We start from the raw sequence: 19,400 nt of genomic DNA, 5'->3' as shown, positions 1-19,400 counted from the left end.
AAGATCATGGGGCGGTTTGCAATATAAAAATGCAAAATGGTAACTCAACGCATGTTCAAGGAGATTAAATAAATAAAAGGACCCACCTTATTTCTATTATTGTAAGTTGCTTTAGACTGTTTTTTAATATTGCATTTTAATTGTTGTAACCTTCCCTGGGCCTCAGGATGAAGAATGGGTAGATTAAGAAGAACAGGTGGTGGAGGAGTAACACAGGTCATTCTATCTCCATGCCATGACAACATCTGTTTTGTTCCTGCCTGTCAAAAACACACACATAGGAAGGGCCAGTGTGTTGTTTACCTCACAAATCCAACGCAGAGTCTCTAAGACGGTTGAATGGTGCCTTGTACACCTCCTTCTGGAAACTCCTGCAGGCAAGGTGGTGCCAAACCTACTGCTCTGCTTTCCTTTGGAACACACTGGAGAGGCCAAGAGGGGGTCTTGCTTGCCGCCTGGGCAGCCCAGGACCATGCACTGCCCAGGCTTGGGCCCTGAAGGACAATTTGGTCCTACAGATGCTACAGTCTGACTTCACCCCTGGAGGTGCACTCCATTGTCTCTCGAGACAAGATGTCAATAACTTTATTCAGTGCTGGTGAGACCTAAGGAAAGTGATCCTCTTGGCCTGTGCAGGCCAGGGCAGGGTTGGGGAATGTGTTGCCCTCCAGATGTTGTGGGCTTCCAAGACCAACCAGGATGGCTCAATTGGCCGGTGTGTGTGTGTGTGTGTGTGTGTGTGTGTGTGTGTGTGTTGGAAGTGGTAGTAGTCCAGCAACTTCTGAAGAGGCCACAGGCCTCACACCTCTTCTCTAGGGACTTGCCCTGTGCTCATGTTCCACTGTCACGCCCTGAACCTTTCTTTTCCAGAGCTGGGCAGGAAGGCTTGCATGGGTGCAGGGAGCATGACGGAGAATCCCACTGCCCAGCAAATTTAGGGCCTGTGCCTTTAAGAAGGGCCTGGTCGGGAGAAACAACTGCAGGAGACTGCTTTGCCTGAAGCAAATCTGGCTTGAGTTAGGGAAGGCAGTGAAAAAGGGGTGAGCTGCTGCAGCCCCCCTCCCAAGCCCAGGCTGTGAGGTGGGGAGTAGCCTGCTCCGGGTGGGCAGAGGGCCTGGGAACTGCCCAGGTTCCAGCAGGGCTTGTGACTCATTTGGGAGATGGACAGCAGTTCCACCCCGCTTTGGGCTATGCTCATCTGAGGCTTCCCAGAGCGACAGCAGCAGCAGCTACAGCCAAGTATGTAAAACTGCCTGCATTCAGTGTTTTGGGTCGTCCCCCCGTCATTCCGTTTCGTGCTATGTTTTTGGGCTGTGATGCCGCAGGCTGTAGGGGAGCGCAGCAGCCGGAACTCCCCATGTGGGCAGTTGCAGGGCACTGTGGCACGAGCGGCATGGGAGCGCCGGAGGGAGGGAAGGAAGGGTGGTGCTAACAAGACGTGGCCATATGCCCTTCTGGAAAGGATTGCATGGGAGTCCTGCAGGGAGGAATTGCTTCCAGAAAAGTGTGACAACTGCGTGGTGCCTCCCAAATCTTCAGGCAGGCAGGGGCTAGGTTTGTTTGCGTAAATGACTGAGTAAAAAAAAAAAAAAAAAGGGGGGGGGAGAGTACACTCTGCATATGCTTAGAGACAAATCTCTTTTTTTATCATAACTTCAAATATTTTAGCATTAAAACCAGACCAACAGCCCTAATGAAACCCTTTTCACAGGTGAGCCCTGGGCTCCCATCAATTTTATTTTCCTTGTTTGCTAGGGAGAGAATTGGGTGGTCCTGGAGAGAGTGACCTGTAAGGAAGGAATAATGAAGGGAAAGGGTTGGCCAGTGTTTTTTTGTCCCCACTCCCCGTCTTATATGACATTTGTACCCTCGGTTACTATAGCAGTGTTTCCTCAAAACTTTTATTTAAAATCAAACACACACCCCGCCCGCGTTTCTCAACTTGTCATCCACCCAACCCCAGTCTGCCAACCTGCTCCACCAGGGATTTATATGGTTGCATGCAGCCTGGTGTGCACACACCCTCCTCCTACTGTGAGAAAGACACCCAGGTGGGCAGTAGCTCAGTGCCAGGGTCCCAGGTTCAATTCCTGGCATCTCCAGGTGGGGCTAGGAAAAATTTCCCGTCTCAAACTCTGGAGTGTCACTTTTCCTTAGAAAACAAGGGTCCATTCAATAAGGGGTAGCTTCCTATGACTTCCGTTATAATTCAGAAGCTCCTTGTCCTAAGAAGTTTCCTTTGCTCTACCGTACCCAATGTTGGGACAGTGGAGCAGAAAGCACCTTCTGTGGCTGGGTGCTATCCTTATTTGCAACCATGTGCCCCCTGGGATAAAGAACCACTGCATGCAATTTTAAAAAATGTAGTTATTATTACGTAAATTTATATCACTTTTTACAAAAACTGTCGAAGGCAGCTTTCATAAATTTTAAAGTCAAATGATGGGATAATATTAATAATAATAGAGGAGGGAGGGGTGTTCACAATACCACAGAATCCAGATAACTTCCCCTCAAATACACTCAGCCAATTGCAGGTTAGTTAAATCTGGACAGAAAGGTATATTCCCTTCTAATGTTTACGGAAAGCAAACAGTTGGACTTGTGCTGATTACTTAGCAAGATTGCTTAATGCTGCTATTATCACTTCCAAGTGCTGTGATAAACGGTTGAAAAGAAAGTGTTCCCTCCACCACCCTGTCCCATCCTCCACAAAGCGATTTGAAAGTTATAGATCCCACCTTAATTGTGAGAACACAGCAGTTTAATTATATAGTTCCTATCCTATGTTGAAGACACACCTCTTTACTATGGCCTTTGACAATATATCGTTGGCATGTCAGCCTCAGGAGACAGTGGAAGATTGCGCCTTTTTGGAGTAAAGTCATACAGTTGGAGAGCCACAGGGCCTGCTGCGACAATATGGGAGAGACATGTTTTGTTGCAGCTAGGGCAGATGAAGGTGCACCTTCATGTCCTTACTGCTATAGGTGCACCACGGCATTTCTTGTCTCTTAGGTGGGCATCCTAAATCGTTGAGGATTGTGAAGAGTCCTTTTCAGCTGACAAGGTCAAAGGCCTTCCCCACAGTACTCAGCAGGGAGATTCCATGGTAGTTTTTACAGTTATCTTTGTTCTTACACACATGTTTTATGGATGTTTTTACAGTTATCTTTGTTCTTACACGCATGTTTTGTGGATCCATTTTCCCAACATTTTGTGGAGGTGCATCTTGAGGGTGGAATTGAGGCTGGCTTTCAACACTTCTGTTGGGATTCCATCCTGTCTTGGGGCCTTTACCACGTGCCTGAGAGTTGATGTTGTTCTTAGGCTTGTTGAGGGAAAGAGGAAAACCCAACTCTTCCAAGACAGGCAGAGTCTGGATGCTGTCAGTTCCTGTGCTGGAGACCATATTTTCCTGCTAGTACAGTTCTTGATAGTGCTCTGCCCATTGGCTCATTTGTTTTCTGCAGTCTGCAATGATCTCACTAGACAAAGTTTTCAGCGGTGCAGTTTTCCTGTTGGTCCAAAGGCTGTCTTCATGCCTTTGCCGCTGTCAGCAAAGAGTTGAATGTTCTGACACAGCTGCAACCAGAAGCCTTTAGCACATCATCTTGTAATCCGCTGGGCATCATACCTTGCCTTTCTTAGTGCAGCAGGCATCTTCTTGCAGGGTGCATGCTTGTAGGTCACAAGAGCCTCACACTTTGCTGTGATAACAGGCTCCATGTCCTTAATGCCAGCTTCAGACCAGTTGAAGAGCCTATACAGTGGTACCTCTGGTTACGTACTTAATTCGTTCTAGAGGTCCGTTCTTAACCTGAAAGTGTTCTTAACCTGAAGCACCACTTTAGCTAATGGAGCCTCCTGCTGCTGCCGCCGCACCACCAGAGCATGATTTCTGTTCTCATCCTGAAGCAAAGTTCTTAACCCGAGGTACTATTTCTGGGTTAGCGGAGTCTGTACCTGAAGCGTATGTAACTTGAAGTGTATGTAACCTGAGGTACCATTGTATATACTAGGGCCCAGCTTATTCTTAATTTGTAATTTGTTTTCAGCTGTTTTTAATACAGTGGTACCTCAGGTTAAGTACTTAATTCGTTCCAGAGGTCCGTTCTTAACCTGAAACTGTTCTTAATCTGAAGCACCACTTTAGCTAATGGGGCCTGCCGCGCTGCCGGAGCACGATTTCTGTTCTCATCCTGAAGCAAAGTTCTTAACCCGAGGTAAGTGGAGTCTGTAACCTGAAACATATGTAACCTGAAGCAAATGTAACCTGAGGTACCACTGTATTTCATTTTTAAATTGCCGCGATCTTGTCCTGGGGCCTTATGATGAAGGATGGGCAATAAATCAAATAAATAAAAATCCTAATAATCTGGAGCAAGGCGTACATAGGGAAGTGCACTGTAAAAGAAAGGGTTAAAACCCACTCTTTGCTGAGCTTCACACACCCTGTGTTTGCATTTGCAAAGGGGTGTTTAAGGCAGATTAGCTCATCTGGTTTTCAAGTGATCTTGAAAATGCGTTGAGTGGGGGATTCTAATGCAAATGTGTTCTGAGTGAAGGGTGGCACTCTTGCTGGATTATTTCCTCAGGAAGAAAAATGGGTGCAGCTAACTTTTTATTTTTCTTGATGGGTTCCTTTGCATGCTATACAAATATCCAGTGGGAGCAGCATTTCCTGCTTTCATGGAAAACTGTGCCTGTTAGAACATCTGCTTGGTTCTTTAAGGCACAGGAAGCTGACCTTTCCTCCCCCCCCCCAAAAAAAAGGGAGTGAGCAATCTTTGCAGGCAGTAATGCTTGTGAAGGTGCTACTTTTGGTGAAAAATAGTGAAAGAGTTCTTACCAGCCGCAGATAACACTTAGCTAAAATGGCAAATTTTAGCTGTAGATGAGACAGGTCCCAGCAGTGAAGATGCTGCTGTCAGTCATCTGTGCCATGGCGTGTGGCCTGCCTTCTAAGCATGCTGTGAGAACTCAGAATAAAAGGCCATAGTTTAGTAGTATGCATGCAGAAGGTGCTATGTTGAATGTGCAGCACCTCCAGATAAGGCTGGGAATGAACTCTGCTTGAAACCCTGGAGAGCTGCTGCCAGTCAGTGTATACAGTATTGAGCTAGATGGACCAAGGGTCTGATGCAGTATAAGCCAACTTCCTATGTTCCCATCTAAAGATCCTAAGCAAGCTGGAGACTCTGGCTACGTCTTATATTTCAAATTAGCAAAACATCCTGGTCCCCTCCCCCCCAAAAAAGGTCATGTGGAAGTCTGAATGTACATGGAAGAATGTGATTCCCGCCCCCCATATTATTGGTGGGTGGGTGAGGACAAGCCTTTGCCCTTTTCTGAAAACATTGGTTTGTGGAAAGCACATTTCGACATTTGAACTAATCAGACCTATCTTATGCATGCAAAAGTGTACATTAAACAGGCAAGGAAGGTGTTAATAAGTTCAAGTTGTAAAATATAGTGCTTCTCTCTCTGCCCCCTTCCCATTTCCCCCCTCTTCTATGTCTCCGAAGCCATCTGTTTCCAGTCCTCCTCCTTCCTTCTCTTTGACTCCTCTGCCTCAACAAATAAACCCCTATTTGGACTAATGGTAAACATGTCCCCAAGTGCTGTCCTAAGGAAGTGTTGAACGGAGGATATAGGATGGGATTGGGGAGGAAGTGGGGACTTGTGTGTGTGTTTTAAGGATTTATATGCTGTCTTTCAAAAGGGTCCCCTCCCCCAAGGCAGTATCATAAAAATATTGAAAAGTTAATACAGTTGTATCACAGAAGTCGAACGGAATCCGTTCCGGAAGTCCATTCGACTTCCAAAACGTTCCAAAACAAAATCATGGCTTCTGATTGGCTGCAGGAGCTCCTGCAGCCAATCAGAAGCCACGGAAGCCCCGTCGGACATTTAGGTTCCAAAAGAATGTTCGCAAACTGGAACACTCACTTCCGGGTTTGCAGCGTTCGCGAGCCAAAACATCCGAGTTCCAGGATGTTCGACCCACCAAGGTACGACTGTATCTAAAAAGTTTAAACCCCCCCAAAAAGCCATTTTAAAAATTCTTAACACATACCAGTAGCAGAATTGTAGATTTGCAAAATTAGCCCTTCATTTCAACGAGAGGTAGACTGAAATCAAAAAAGTTTTTAAGCAATCAAGCAAGGAGCCAGGCCCAGACATTCCTCCACTGGGTGGGCAGGTTCCATAAATATATATGGGGGTCAGCTTTGAAAAGGCTCTGCACATTTTAAAGGCTGTGGAATATTAATTAGCCAAAGGCTGGGATGAAGAGGAACATTTTTGCCTGGTGCCTAAAGGTATGTAAAGAAGGTGCCAGGTTAACCTCCCTGAGGAGAGCATCCCACAAGTGGCTCTTCAGAATTTAAGATTGGGGTGTGTGTGTGTGCCTGTCTGTCTGTCTGTCTGTCTGTCTGTCTGTCTGTCTGTCTGTCTGTCTGTCTGTCTTTCCTAGCCTGAACTGGAAATGACCAAGGACTGAACTGGCATGTTTGGCAGCCAAAGTTTATTCCCATAAAGCTTATAGCCTTTCCCCATTAACAGCTGCCAGACAGGCAGAAATTCAACAGGAGACGTCTTCCCCATCAAGCAGCACCGGTTTAATTTCTGCCAGCCATGTGCCAGTGTGCATACAGCCAGATCAGAAGCACAAGAGCAAACATGGCAACTTTAAGCCTTGTCTATGAGCTCAGGAGAACCCAACAGAATTCTGCCTCCAGGGACCTGAGGCTGGACCTGCCAGAGACTTTTTCCCCCCTTCCAAACACAGGACCAGGGTGTTATCTTTTGCTCTTTGTGGATGTTACTTGACTTTCACACATCTCAGTTGCATGGGCATTATGGGGGCTTGAAGGCAGCCAAGTTCTGCAGCAGTTGTGTGCCACTTGGTGGGCTTGGGTTGCAGATTTTTGGCTGCTGTTCTCATTGGGGTGGCGAGTGTCACCTTGAGGGCTTGTGCTGCTGGCATGGCACTGCTGCCTGGGCAGGTGGTTGGGTTTCCATACACATGCCCATGGAAATGGGCTCCCTCAGCAGTCAGTGAAGGAGCTTTTCTGCCAAGGGATGCTGAGTACTGATCCAATTTGCCTCTGTTTCCATAGCAACTTTCCAGTGCTTTATGGTACTCTGTCTTCTTAGCACAGATGATAGTGGGGAATTGGCTTCTGTAAGTGAGGCACAAAATAGCTTTGGGGTGTTTTTTTCCCATATAGACTTCGGCTTTTCAGAAATAACTGGCATCAAAATTTCAGGTTAGGCATCTCCAAGCCTTCTTGTCAAAGGACCCTTTTCTGTCATCTTTCTGTTCTTTAACAGCCAGTATGTGCTGGAGTCTACTCTCTGCCTCCCACATACAGGCAGCCTCTCTCTCTCCACCCTCCACATCCCAATTTCATAAATCCAAGAGAGAATTTGATGGATTTTAGTGAATGGCAAAATGGGGAACTAACAGTGGTTTATAAAGCGAGGCTAAATGAATGCAGGTGGGTTTTCTAGGACTCTTTGTTTCCTTCTCATTCTGTAAACCCCTCCCTGCAGTTCGAATTCCAGGGTCCTGAAAGCACCCTCCCACCCTTGATGTGAAAACCTTACTTGGGAACAGAATAAGTTGCTTTATAGGAGGTCACGATTAATTGTCTGTCCAGCCCAGTATCATTGGTTGACTTGCATCAGTTCTCAGGCGTCTCGAGCACAGGTCTTTATCTGATCCTTTCAACAGGAGATGCCAAGGTTTGAAGCTAGCACCTTCTACATGCAAAACCATGCACTCTTGCCACCAAGCAATGGTCTGTTGCATACACACTGTGTGCAGGACTGACATTTTGATTCAGCGCATTGCTGTCTCCTCTTGTAAAATGCCTCAGGGTGTTTCAATTTTTAAATGAAGAGTGTTCCAGAAATTATTTATAAGTAAATAATCCACTTCTGGCCCAGAGGGAATGTCCAGCATTCACTGATACAGCATCTTGCACCACTGCTACACATTTTAAGCAGTATCGTACCACTTTAAGAACGCCCTCCCAGCAGATGTCAATAAACAACTATTTTACTTTTAAAAGACGACTGAAGATGGCCCTGTTTAGGGAAGTTTTTAATGTCTGATTCTGTATTGTTTTTTAATATTAAGTTGGAAGCCGCCCAGAGTGGCTGGGGAGGGCCAGCCAGATGGGCGGGGTATTAATAATAATAATAATGATAATAATAATAATAATAATAATTTAAACAGTCATGGCTTCCCCCAAAGAATCCTGGGGAACATAGCTTGCTAAGGGTGCTGAGAGTTGTTCAGAAACCAGTGTTCCCCTCACACAGCAACCATTCCAAGAGTTCCCTTGGAAGAGGAACCACTCTGAACAGGAAACCTACCATAAATAGTTGCCCCCAGTTTTCTTGCAGAAGTCCCTTTTGTTCCCACCCCTGGTTCTGTGGCTGGAGCAACTGCTTCACCTGCAAAAGGTTCCGGTTTCAGTCCCTGGCTTCCCCAGTTTAAAGGATGTCAGTACTGTAGAGCAAAACACCTGCTCAGGATCCTATAATGTTTCTGCCAATCAGAGTAGACGTTATTGAGCTGAATGGACTCAATATAAGGCAGCTGCTTTTAACATAGGAACATAGGGAGGTTGGATGCAGGCATAAGGGTTGTTTTTTTTTGGGGGGGGGTTCTGGTCTGTGGGCCTTAGCTGCCTTACAGTGCCTACCTCCAGTGCTGGCCTTGCCAGTTCTTATCTCCAGATAAAAGGATCTAATAGGGCTGGGAGACGCCTCATTCCCTATAGAAGCTTCAACCTGATCCTAGATGGACCAACAGCATGGCTTCATATGTTCACGCTAGGGTTGCTGTATAAGATAGGATTGCCCTGTGTTTCAATGTAAAATGCTACCTACCTCCTGTATTGATAGTGTTTTGTCCTGTATTTCAGGTCTTCTCTCTCTCTGTGCAAAGTTTGGGATCCTCTCCAAATGCATGTGTTTGAAAAGGTGTGTGAAAGGTCATGTATCTCTGAGTAGCGAAGCACAGACAGATTTACAAATTTGTGTGTATGTGTGTGTTTACATGTGCCTGTGTGACAAATTCCAGAGGGGCCACCCAGTTAGCCTGCAATAAATTGTAATGGATTGCTTTGAAGACACTTCAGCACCGGATGGAAAAGAAATTGCCCCCCAACTGCCCTGCCCTGTATTTTGCCACAATAAAGGTGGCAGCCCTAGTTCATGCCCACTATAAATTGGTTCCTACAGGCAAACAGGGAGCTGGCAGAGATTCAGCCTTAAATCTCTGCTCATTTGAGAGATCCCAACATACCCAAACCAGTAGTGCAGCTATCTTGGGGAGGAGTGAGAGGAGCTCTGTCTAAGGCAGGGGTCAGCAAACTTACTGCGCCTCGGGCTGGTGTCTCCAGCGCCGATCGCGGGTCGGAGAGCGGGAGAGTGTGTGCCCATACGCGTGCGCACACGCTATTTCCGGCGATTTCTGGGTCGGAGGAGCACCGGAAATAGCTTGTGCGCATGTGCACGGGACTCCTCCGACCCGGAGGTGCACTGGAAATAACGCTTGCGCATGCACACAAGCTATTTCCAGTGCTCCTCTGACCCGGAAGTGGGCAGCCGCACAGCGCAGCACCAGTAAGAGCGGGCGATGGCAGTGGGTGGCGGGGGTCACCATGGGCCGGATAAACAAGTCCCTTGGGCCTTATCCGGCCCCCGGGCCTTAGTTTGGGGACCCCTGATCTAAGGCCTCTGGTCAGAAATTGCTTCCGCACTCTGGTGTAATAGGGTGGTAGCTTCTTGTTTTTTAATGTTCTTTTTCTCAGTGTGTTAGGTGGAGTGGCACCACTTCATCTTCTCACTGGGCCTGTGAAGCACATCCAGGCGGCAGTTGCATGGTTACTTACCTAGGAACTGAGCCCCCTGAACTCAGTGACACTTCTGATTAGACATGCCATGTGTGGGATTGCACTGCTAGTTGCTAATTGATGGAGTCTGTGGAGGAACTAGGAAATGTGTGACCTTGGACCAGAAGCTTCTGGGCACTTGCAGCCTCGCTGAGCAGAGTGCCATCAGCATCATCCCTGAGCTGCATCAGTAGCACAGATTTAGAGAAGGCTTCGGAGCAAGCAGGATATGCCTCGCAGCTCGCAGCCGCTCCTCCCTTCCCAATCTGCCCATGTTGCCTTGTCTTTTAGGGACTGAGCACAGAATCCCAAAAGGGTTCTGAACATTTGTTCCAAGCTTTGACTGAGCCAGCAGAGTCTTTTATTTTTATTTGTAAAAATAAACCTTTGTAGTCTTATTTCTAATCTCCACACCCCCCCCCCAAACCGGCAGGTCTCCTGCTTGATAACAGTTATTCGCACATCACATTACTAAACACTGGAATTTGCTCCCACAAGAGGCAGTGATGGCCACTAGCAAGGATAGCTTTAAGAAAGGATTAGACAAATTTGTGTAGGATAATGTTATCAATGGCTACTAATCCTGATGGATATATTCTTCTTCCACAGTCAGAGGCAGAATGCTTCTGAAAGCCAGTTGCTGGGAATCACTAATGGGTAGAAAGCTACTGCACATGACTCCTGCTTTAAGGCTTCCCACAGGCATTTGGTTGGCCCTGTTTGATATATCAATTGCTCAGTTTATGGGGGGCTGCAAAACGCGGGGTTTTCACTACAAAATTCTGCAAAACGACTGCAAACTTTTGGCCCAGGTTTGGAGGGGATTCAAAATGTTGGGGTTTCATAGCTAATTAACCTCATCTGGTTGACCACTGTGAGAACAGGATGCTGGACTAGAAGGGCCCCTGGCCTGATCCTGCCGCCCCTCCTTAGCTGCTCTAGAGACATGTGAGCTGGGCTGCAGCATTTTGATCGACTAAAAAGCTACCTTGAGTAATGGCACTTTTAATTTCAAAACATTATCCTTATTATTAATAGAAGTACTTACATAAACTGCAGATGGCAAGTACTGTTGTAGAAGCAGTGTTCCATCCTGTGTGTGTGACAGAGAAGGTGATGGTGGCAAAATGCCTCTGCAAAGAGGATGCTTGCAGATGACAATCCCCATACATTGAAAACAAGCAGAACCCTAATGAAAACAGTAGCCCTCCAGATGTTGTTCAACTGCAAATGGAGTCCAGCAATATCTGGAGGGCTGCAGGTTCCCAACCTCTGATCTGAAAAACAACAACCCAAAGTATGTTATGTGCTTTAGAACTATTGCTCCCCCTGCCAACTCATATACAAACTCATTTAGGTTCACTGTGCCATCCTATAGATCCTTATTCAGAAACGTTTGCCAGTCCTATTTAGGATTGCAGCCTCTTTTGATGCTCAGCTGACCAGCTAAAACTCATACAGTTTAATTGGCTAAGATCTCTTTGATCAGGCAACATGTCAGATAAAAGGGCAGGTTTGGTAAGAGGAGGGTGATAGAAATAGGTTCAAAGTCTTGGCAGTGGTTTCTCCATGGCTGCAGTCCAAGGCAGTTCATGTGCATGCTCTGGTTTGTTCTTGTGGGGTGAGGGGTTGCATTTGTGTACAAGGTTTCTGCCTGAAGGTTTCTAGCAGCACATATTGCTTGTGTGCATCTGTGGCAATTTAGAGGCACACAAGTGCATATGGTTATTCATCTCTTTCTGTGGACATTTGCTGTGTGCACATTTCAGACAAGATACCCACAGACTGTACGCTCTCTATCCCCCTCCCCTGCCTCACTACTTCCCAAAATGTCAAGAGTTTCTTCCGAACAAATAGAGCATTTTCTGCGTGTTGCTTAATGTTAGAGAGACCCAACACGATCTGACACCCTGTGTATTGTGTTCACTGACCTGCCACGCAGTGGCGTAGCGTGGGTTGTCAGCACCCGGGGCAAGGCAAGTAATTTGTGCCCCCTAACCCGTGGATTTGCGCCCCCTAACCCATGGATTTGCGCCCCCTAACCCTAACCCCCAGGTGTTGCGCCCGGTGCGGCCGGCCCCCCCTGCACCCCCCACGCTACGCCACTGCTGCCACGTGTACATTTTGCAGGGCACCCTTGCCTCCCAGCTAATAGAGGCTGACACATTAGAGAAGCGTGCTATTTATCACCAGCAACATGCAAGTTGAGCCTCTCTTCTCCACCCCCCTCCCCCGCCTTTGCTCACAGAAGTGCTTCCCAGTCCGAATAGAGTCTCCATGGGAGAGATGGCTAGGGACTCTCTGCACATGCTCTGGGGAGCCCTCCTCTCAATGACTGATGACTTTCCAAGGCCCTTGGGTACTGAGCATTGCCTGCTGCAGAGAACAGTTTCCGAAGGCGACCCCGCCGCTGCTTGGCCACCGGGTGGTCCCCTCTCCCACTGAGGGTGCGCGTGGCTTTTTGCACACGCGTGGGTGTGCGGGTGCCTAGTCTCCTGTCAGACTGTCAGGCTTGCGAAAAGATCTGGAGGGAGGAGGCTTGGGAGAATATTTTATTCTCTCCCCCCCTTTCCTTTTTTGTGGTTCTTCCCCCCCTCCTTTCTTTCACAGCCCGCCCGCGGGCGGGGGCAGGTGGTGGCGGCGACGCTGTTGCTGCGGCGCCTGCAGCTGATGCAAAGGCGGCAGCGGAGACTCGAAGCACTCAGAGAAGGGCATGAGCTGAACAGCCGCCGCCAGTCCCGGGCAGAATCGCCGCGCAGGAGCGGCGGCTGGCTGTGCTCGAGCCTCCCTCCCGCCGAGCTCCGGAGCCTGAGCGATGCTCTCCTGCGCCCCGGAGAATCCTGCAGCAGCAGCAGCAGCAACAACAGCAGCGCACCGAGATGGGCAACTCCCCGCCGGTGATGCTCGGCAAAGCGCCCCGCAGCAAGCGACCCCCGCGCACCGCTGCCGTCTCCCCTTCCTCATCCTCTGCTCCCACCGCCGTCGCGCAACCGGCAACAGGTAGGGTTGAGACAGAGATTACGGATGATTTGAGCCTATCAGGCTTTTGCTTCTTCCTGGAACCTTTGTAGATGGATGGATGGATGGATGGCTTCAGAGCCGCCGCCACCCCCCCCCTCCGGCCACCGCCAGTAACTTGCTCTCCCCGTAACAGCTCAGCGCCGCAAGGAGCGTTTTGAGGCTGGAGCTTCAGCCCTTCACAGGATAAGGAGCTCCTGGGAAGCGGGAGGGGGTTCACACGTGCACTTGGGCAGCACGGGCTCGGTTTTCGAAACACGTTGAGCTTGTGCACGTGCGGTGCCATCAAGGATGGGGCAGGCAGACTTTTGGGGAGGGAGGGTCAGGGCTCCACTCAGCTGAATAAGCCAGGAGGGCTCCCAAATGTAGCAGAGCTGGCTTAGCCACTAAGGTAAGTGAAGTAATAATGCACATTACTCTCTTCCTCTCTCTAAAAAAAGGGCTGATTTTTTTTTAAAATAAGGAAATAAAGCCGAAAGCCTAAAATTAGATAGTTGCACCTGTGTGTGCTTGTGAAAGAGGGAAATCTGAAGTGCTAAAGAAAAAAATCACCATCCTTCCTTTCAGGAGATTTTCCCCAAGAAGGCTACCTGTCAGGGTTGCAAAATTTCTTGCACGGGCAGAGTGGGTTGGGCTTTATGACCTTTAAAGACCCTTCAGACTCTCTGATCTCCTTTCTCACCCAAGCAGCTGTCTGAATCTCAGGTGGCAGGTGAGATGCTCCAGGCTGCAATTCTAAGCTTGCTTACTAGGAAGCTCAGTCGGAAGAGCATGCGTCGTGGGTTCGAGTCCCATGTTGGCCAAAAGATTCCTGCATTGAAGGGGGTTGGACTAGATGATCCTTGGTGTCCCTTCCAGTTCTATAGTTCTGTGATTCTATATGAACGCAGCGTTGCAGAGTGCCTTTATTGTATCTTAAAAGACTAGCAGAGAAAACATCCAAAGGGTTTGTGTCCATGCAGGTCAGAAAAGGTGTGTTCAGAAGATCTCTCTCTTTTCTATTTGCATCATGTTGTGTTTGTGATTAGACTGGCATAGGCTCTTCAGGTGTTGGAAAGACATGTGTCAGGTTCTTTCCCCACCCCCACCCCTATTCCCCTTTTCCTCCTCACATATTTAAGGGCAGGTTTACACAGGTGCTCCCTGCCTCATGACCTATAGTTGAACATGTGAACTGGCTGCATTGAGGAGGGTGTGTGTGTGTGTGTGTGATTGATGTTCTTATGTTTACTGATTGTTTGCCTGTGCTGACCAATCACTTTCACTCACACACATGCGTGCCATCTTTCAATGCGCGTGTACAAATGCTTCCCTGATGGATGCCATCCTGCATCCTGGTACCTAGAATTTAGATCCTATTTGATTCAATGGGATGGGACTTCCTCCAGAGTAAAACGACCATAGAATCCAGCTGAAGGGGCACAACTAATGAAGAGAGCATCCCAGGGCTGTGATCCTATACAAACGTACTGGAGGGTAAGTCGTAATTGAACTCATTTGGACTTCTGAGTAGAAATGCATAGGATTGTGCTGTAGGGGTTGCAAAAAACCCTTTGTGAGCTTCCCTGGGAGCAAGCTGCATTGGGCATAGTAGGATTTACTTCTGAGAAAATGCATGTGGCACAAATGCCCTTCTTCCCTCTTCTTTTCTCCTACGCACATAAGAGTCTGCTGTATCAGGCCAAGGGCTCAGTTTGTCCAGCATCCTGTTCTCATAGTGGCCAACCAGAATTAGCAGCGGGTAGAACATAGCCAATATGACAGCATCAGGATTGGCAGGAACTAGCTGTTTATTTTGATGCATTAGATGCTTGGACACCCTAAATTGGCAAGTTTATACATACATCCCACAACCTTACCCAACCAGGTATCTTCCAGATGTTTTGGACTATAACTCCCATAAGTAGTCCAAAACATCAAAAAGGGGTCTGGACTGGCAGCGATTGACCAGGAAAGAGATATTGGAATGGTAATGGATAGCTCTAAGGATGATGTCAACCCAGTATGTAGCAGCTGCAAAAAAAGATGAATTCTTTGTTAGGGGTAAGTAGGAGAGACCGTTGGAGGGAAAAACACACCTGCCAATAATGGAATTCTGCTATGAGAATCTATGGTGCAATTGCCCGTGGAATATTGTATTCAATTGTATTGCATCCTCAAAAAGGATATTGTAGTGCTGGCAAAGGTTCAGAAAAGGGCAGCCAACGTAATCAAAGGCATGGAGAAAAGGTTACAACATTTGGGGTTTTTTCGTTTAGAAAAGAAGGTAAGGATGGGATTTTCCTACCGTGTAATGGTCATCAGCTTGGATAGTTTTAAACGGGAGATGGGCAGACTCGTAAAGGATAGGGCTGTCCATGGCTGTTACTTAGGATATCTGTGCAGTACCTCCAGTATCAGAGGAAGTATACCACTGAGTGTCAGTAGCTGGGAAGCAGAAGTGGGGAGAATTGTGCTGTTTCTCTCACGTCTTGCTTTGAAGGCTTCCCATAGGCATCTGGTTGGTATCTGTGAAAACAGGTTTCTGGGTGAGATGGGCCTTTGGTCTGATCCCACAGGGTTCTTTATAACGTTCGCTTATTTATTTTATTTGCAGGTATAGATTACTTTTTACCACCAAACTGATCCAAAAAGCGTTGTCCTTGCATTCTGCCAGATGTTGTTAGATTCCAACTCCTCCCTCAGCCTCTTCCAGCGTTGCCAAGATTGCCACAATCGCTACATCCGCGCAAGGGAGTAAGACCTATTGCAGGCTGTGGGGCTCACTTTTGGGGGAAAAATATGCAGAGTATTGTTCTGTAAGGCTGCCATCTTTTGCATATATTCCCTAGAACTGGGTGGTCCGAGGCATGCAGCCCTCGAGGCATTTTTTGGCTGCCCTCAGCAACATTTCTCACACACACACACACACACACACACACACACAGCCTTTCCAAAGCTGGGTAAGCGCTTTGGGAAGGAGACATGAGGGCTCCTAGAGCAGGGTCCTAGAGTCCCACTTGGTATGAAAAGTTGAACTACCCTGTGTTAGAAGCAAGCTGCACAGGATCAAGCTGTAGGTCACTGAAATGGAAGAACAGTTTGGCAGATTTGGTTAAGGGAGGCTGAACTATGGCAGCAGTCTGTGTCACGTGTGGGGAGCCTTTGGCCCTCCAGAAGTTACTGAAGGACAACTCTTGTAATTCCTGGCCATTGACTGTGCTTGCTGGGGCAGCTGGGAGCAAGAGAGACCATTTCCTTTCTTATCCTGTATTAGCAATGCACATACTGGGCACAACTGTGCTATTTAACCCATACATTATATTTATATTTCTTGCTGCTGCTATATTGGGGTGAGGTGCTGCTACTGCTAATTCTGGAGACCTTGCCTTGTGTCAGAGTAAACCAATTGTACATCCTATGAAATCAGAAGCAAGCACCATTTGAGTTCACCTTGGCTTACTCCCAGAAAGCTATGCAGGCCATTGCAATAATTGATTGCATGGCTGATCGGGGACCAACCCTGATCTTCCCAACCAGTTGTGAACATGCAAACTGTTCCATCTCTCTTTACGAGCTCAGTACAATATTCTGGGACTGTCACCTGAACCTAATAAACTGGGTGTTACGCTATTATCCATGGGGGAGGTTGGTGGGCGTTGTGCTGCATCTAACACTAGCTCTCCTTAGAGTAGACTCATTGAAATGAATGCATTCTGGTGTTGTTGTTGGTTTTGGTTTTGGCATTTCATTGCTCACATCCTTACATCTCCTCCTGAGCCTTCCCCATGCTGATATCCTTTAAATGTTTTCGATTACTTATGGGAGTTTCGTATGTGTGTAAACTTGCCAATTTATTATGTCATTCATGCATCTAATGAAGTTGAGTGTGGTTCATGAAGCTTATGCCATAATAAATTGGATCGTCTTTAAGGTGCCACAAGACTCTACACAAAGCACATTTTGCAGCTCAAAGAATTCTAGGAATTGCTGTTTGCCAAGGGTGCTAGGAGCTGTTGCTCTGTGAGGTAACTACTGTTTCCAGGTTTCTTTGGGGGGAAGCAACATCTTAAATGTCTTTAAATGTTTTGTGTGTTTGCAACCTGTGCTGTTTTTGCAGAACCCTGTTCTTTAACTACCCAGGAGAAAATTGGAGTTGATGGGAAATGGGCAGAAGTGGGATGAAAGGGATACCTCCAGATTAGATGCAATAAAGGACAGCAGTACAATATCTTTTTAACGGTTGTACGGAGGAGGAGGAGGAGGAATTTCAGTATTGCCTGCTTATCTTATCGTGTCAGGATGCTCTGCAAGTGCCTGTGAACCTTAACTTAAGATCTTCAGCCAACTGAAAAGCAAACTTCAGCTTTGAATCAGAAAAGCAAACAACCTTGCAGAGAAGTCTAGGTTGTGCCCTAGGTTTGGACAAATATTGAATTCTGAAGGGGGGTGCCTTAAAAGGATTGTGGGGTTCTCCAAGGTTAAGAGGGATTTGCACAAAGCACCCCGAGTTGAAGCAGAAAGCCCCCCCCCCCATCCTCACCCGCCCCCCATGCTTGGTGGACTCAGATTTTTTAAAAAAACATTGCACTGTATTTCTTAAAAAGCGAAACTAATGTGTGGGGAGGGCGGGAGAGCTCCTGTGTGATTGACAGGTCTCGTTTGCAATCACAGGGAATGGTTTTAACAGGACTCTCCAATCCCTGTGCTCTGAGGGAGGGAAACTGCTGGGAGTAAATATAGCCTTGATTCACGTGGTTTTCTTTGCTCTTTTGCAGATTTTGTCTCTTAGGAGTAGGAAGGAGCGTTAGCAGAGTTCTGCTGGCGCATAGGCTTTTCTTAATTAATTTCCTTTGCTTACCAGCTTCCAATTCTCTGCTTCCAAATCCTCACTGTTCTTTTGCTCCTTTTGAATCTGTTGTGCCTTTCCCCCCCTGAGTTGGATCATTCCAATTCCTCCTCACACCCATTAGAGTCCTCCTTTTTCACATTCCTCTTGCTGTTGTGATGTTTGCCTGAGTTTGAGCCCTTATCTGTGCTATACATTTAAACTGCCACAAAGAATCCTGGGGATTGTAGTTTGTTGCAAGTTGTTAGGAGACACCCACCACCACCACCACCACCATCTTGGAACTACATTTCCCAAAGTTCCCTGGGAAGAGTGATTGGCTGCTAAATCACTGGGAATTGTCACTTGTGTGAGAGGAATGATTCTCAGGACCCCTAACAAACTAGCTTCCAGAATTATTTGGGGGGAAGCCATGACCATTTTAAGAGGAATGATACTGCATTAAATGTACTGTGCAGAATGGGTTGTGTGTTAAGTGTTGCTGATTGTTTCTTATTACTAGGCAGGTCAGTGTATCTCCTTCTCCCTTAGAGTTTGGTCTAAGTTTAAGGTAAAGGTAAAGGGACCCCTGACCATTAGGTCCAGTCATGGCCGACTCATCTTGCTTTATTGGCCGAGGGAGTCGGCGTACAGCTTCTGGGTCATGTGGCCAGCATGACTAAGCTGCTTCTGGAGCATGGAAACACTGTTTACCTTCCCGCCAGAGCGGTACCTATTTATCTACTTGCACTTTGACGTGCTTTCAAACTGCTAGGTTGGCAGGAGCAGGGACCGAGCAATGGGAGCTCACCCCATTGCGGGGATTCGAACCGCTGACCTTCTGATCGGCAAGTCCTAGGCTCTGTGGTTTAACCCACAGCGCCACCTGCGTCCCTTGCTCTAAGTTTAGTGTGTGCTATATAGTCTTTTAGTGATTTCACTTTATTTTATAATTAGTCATACAAAAACCTGTAATTACTATTATTTATTTTTAAACAAGTTCAACATGTGTGCATGTAGTCCATCAGTGATGATGATATCACACCTCTGAAAAATGTCTCAGAGCTCTACTCCTACCCACCCCCCACCCCACCTGCCTGCTTTACTGGTTATGACTATTCATGAAGCAGTGTTGAAGATAACACAAACAGAATAGCACTGAAAAAAGGGGGTGGGAGTTGTCTGTGCACTTTCATAGCTCTAAGTACTGTTGGACTCCAACTCCCATCATCCCACAGCATCCTGGCATCTCCAGGTAGCACTAGAGGAGACCTCTGCCTGACACCCTAGAGTGAGCTGCTACCAGTCAGTGTGGACAATATTAAGCAAAAAGGACTGGTCATCTCAGTACAAGGCAGCTTGCTATGTTCCTGTACCCACCTGCCTTCCTCTTCCCAGTTTATTCAAGAGAAGCTGACAGGTGGTGCAGTTTTTTAAAGCTCACTTGAAAACTATTCCATGCACTGAAAATAATGGCCTGTGGTTGCCATGGGGCCCAGCTTTCAACTCACCATTCAGGGGGCAGAGGCAGCAACTGCAAAGTGAAAGAAGCAGGCTGATGGCTTCACCCCACCCACTGCAGTGAAGGCAATAGGGATGGTTGGGATGAGAGAGAGCTTTGAAGCCCATGTTAGTCAACAGTCTTCCAAGGTACTTTTCTT

At 47.3% G+C, this 19,400-nt stretch overlaps 1 protein-coding gene across 3 annotated transcripts in view; it reads left to right on the top strand.

The window, feature by feature from the left end:
- The window catches only part of NHSL2 (NHS like 2), a 105,441-nt gene that overhangs the window by 36,681 nt on the left and 49,360 nt on the right, over window positions 1-19,400 (top strand). Inside the window, exon 1 of one of the 3 annotated variants that reach the window (XM_079962322.1) lies at window positions 12,494-12,914. The exons of 1 other annotated variant lie outside the window; for it this stretch is intronic. In XM_079962322.1, coding sequence (XP_079818448.1) covers window positions 12,794-12,914 — 121 coding nt within the window. In that variant the 5' untranslated portion in view covers window positions 12,494-12,793. Of the gene's footprint in view, window positions 1-12,493; window positions 12,915-19,400 lie in introns of those variants that run through there. One more of the 3 variants, XM_079962320.1, reaches the window with a different exon arrangement.

Source organism: Podarcis cretensis (genome assembly GCF_951804945.1).
Source record: "Podarcis cretensis genome assembly, chromosome: Z".
Classification (NCBI taxonomy): domain Eukaryota; kingdom Metazoa; phylum Chordata; class Lepidosauria; order Squamata; family Lacertidae; genus Podarcis; species Podarcis cretensis.
This window is presented reverse-complemented; position numbering and strand designations above follow the sequence as displayed.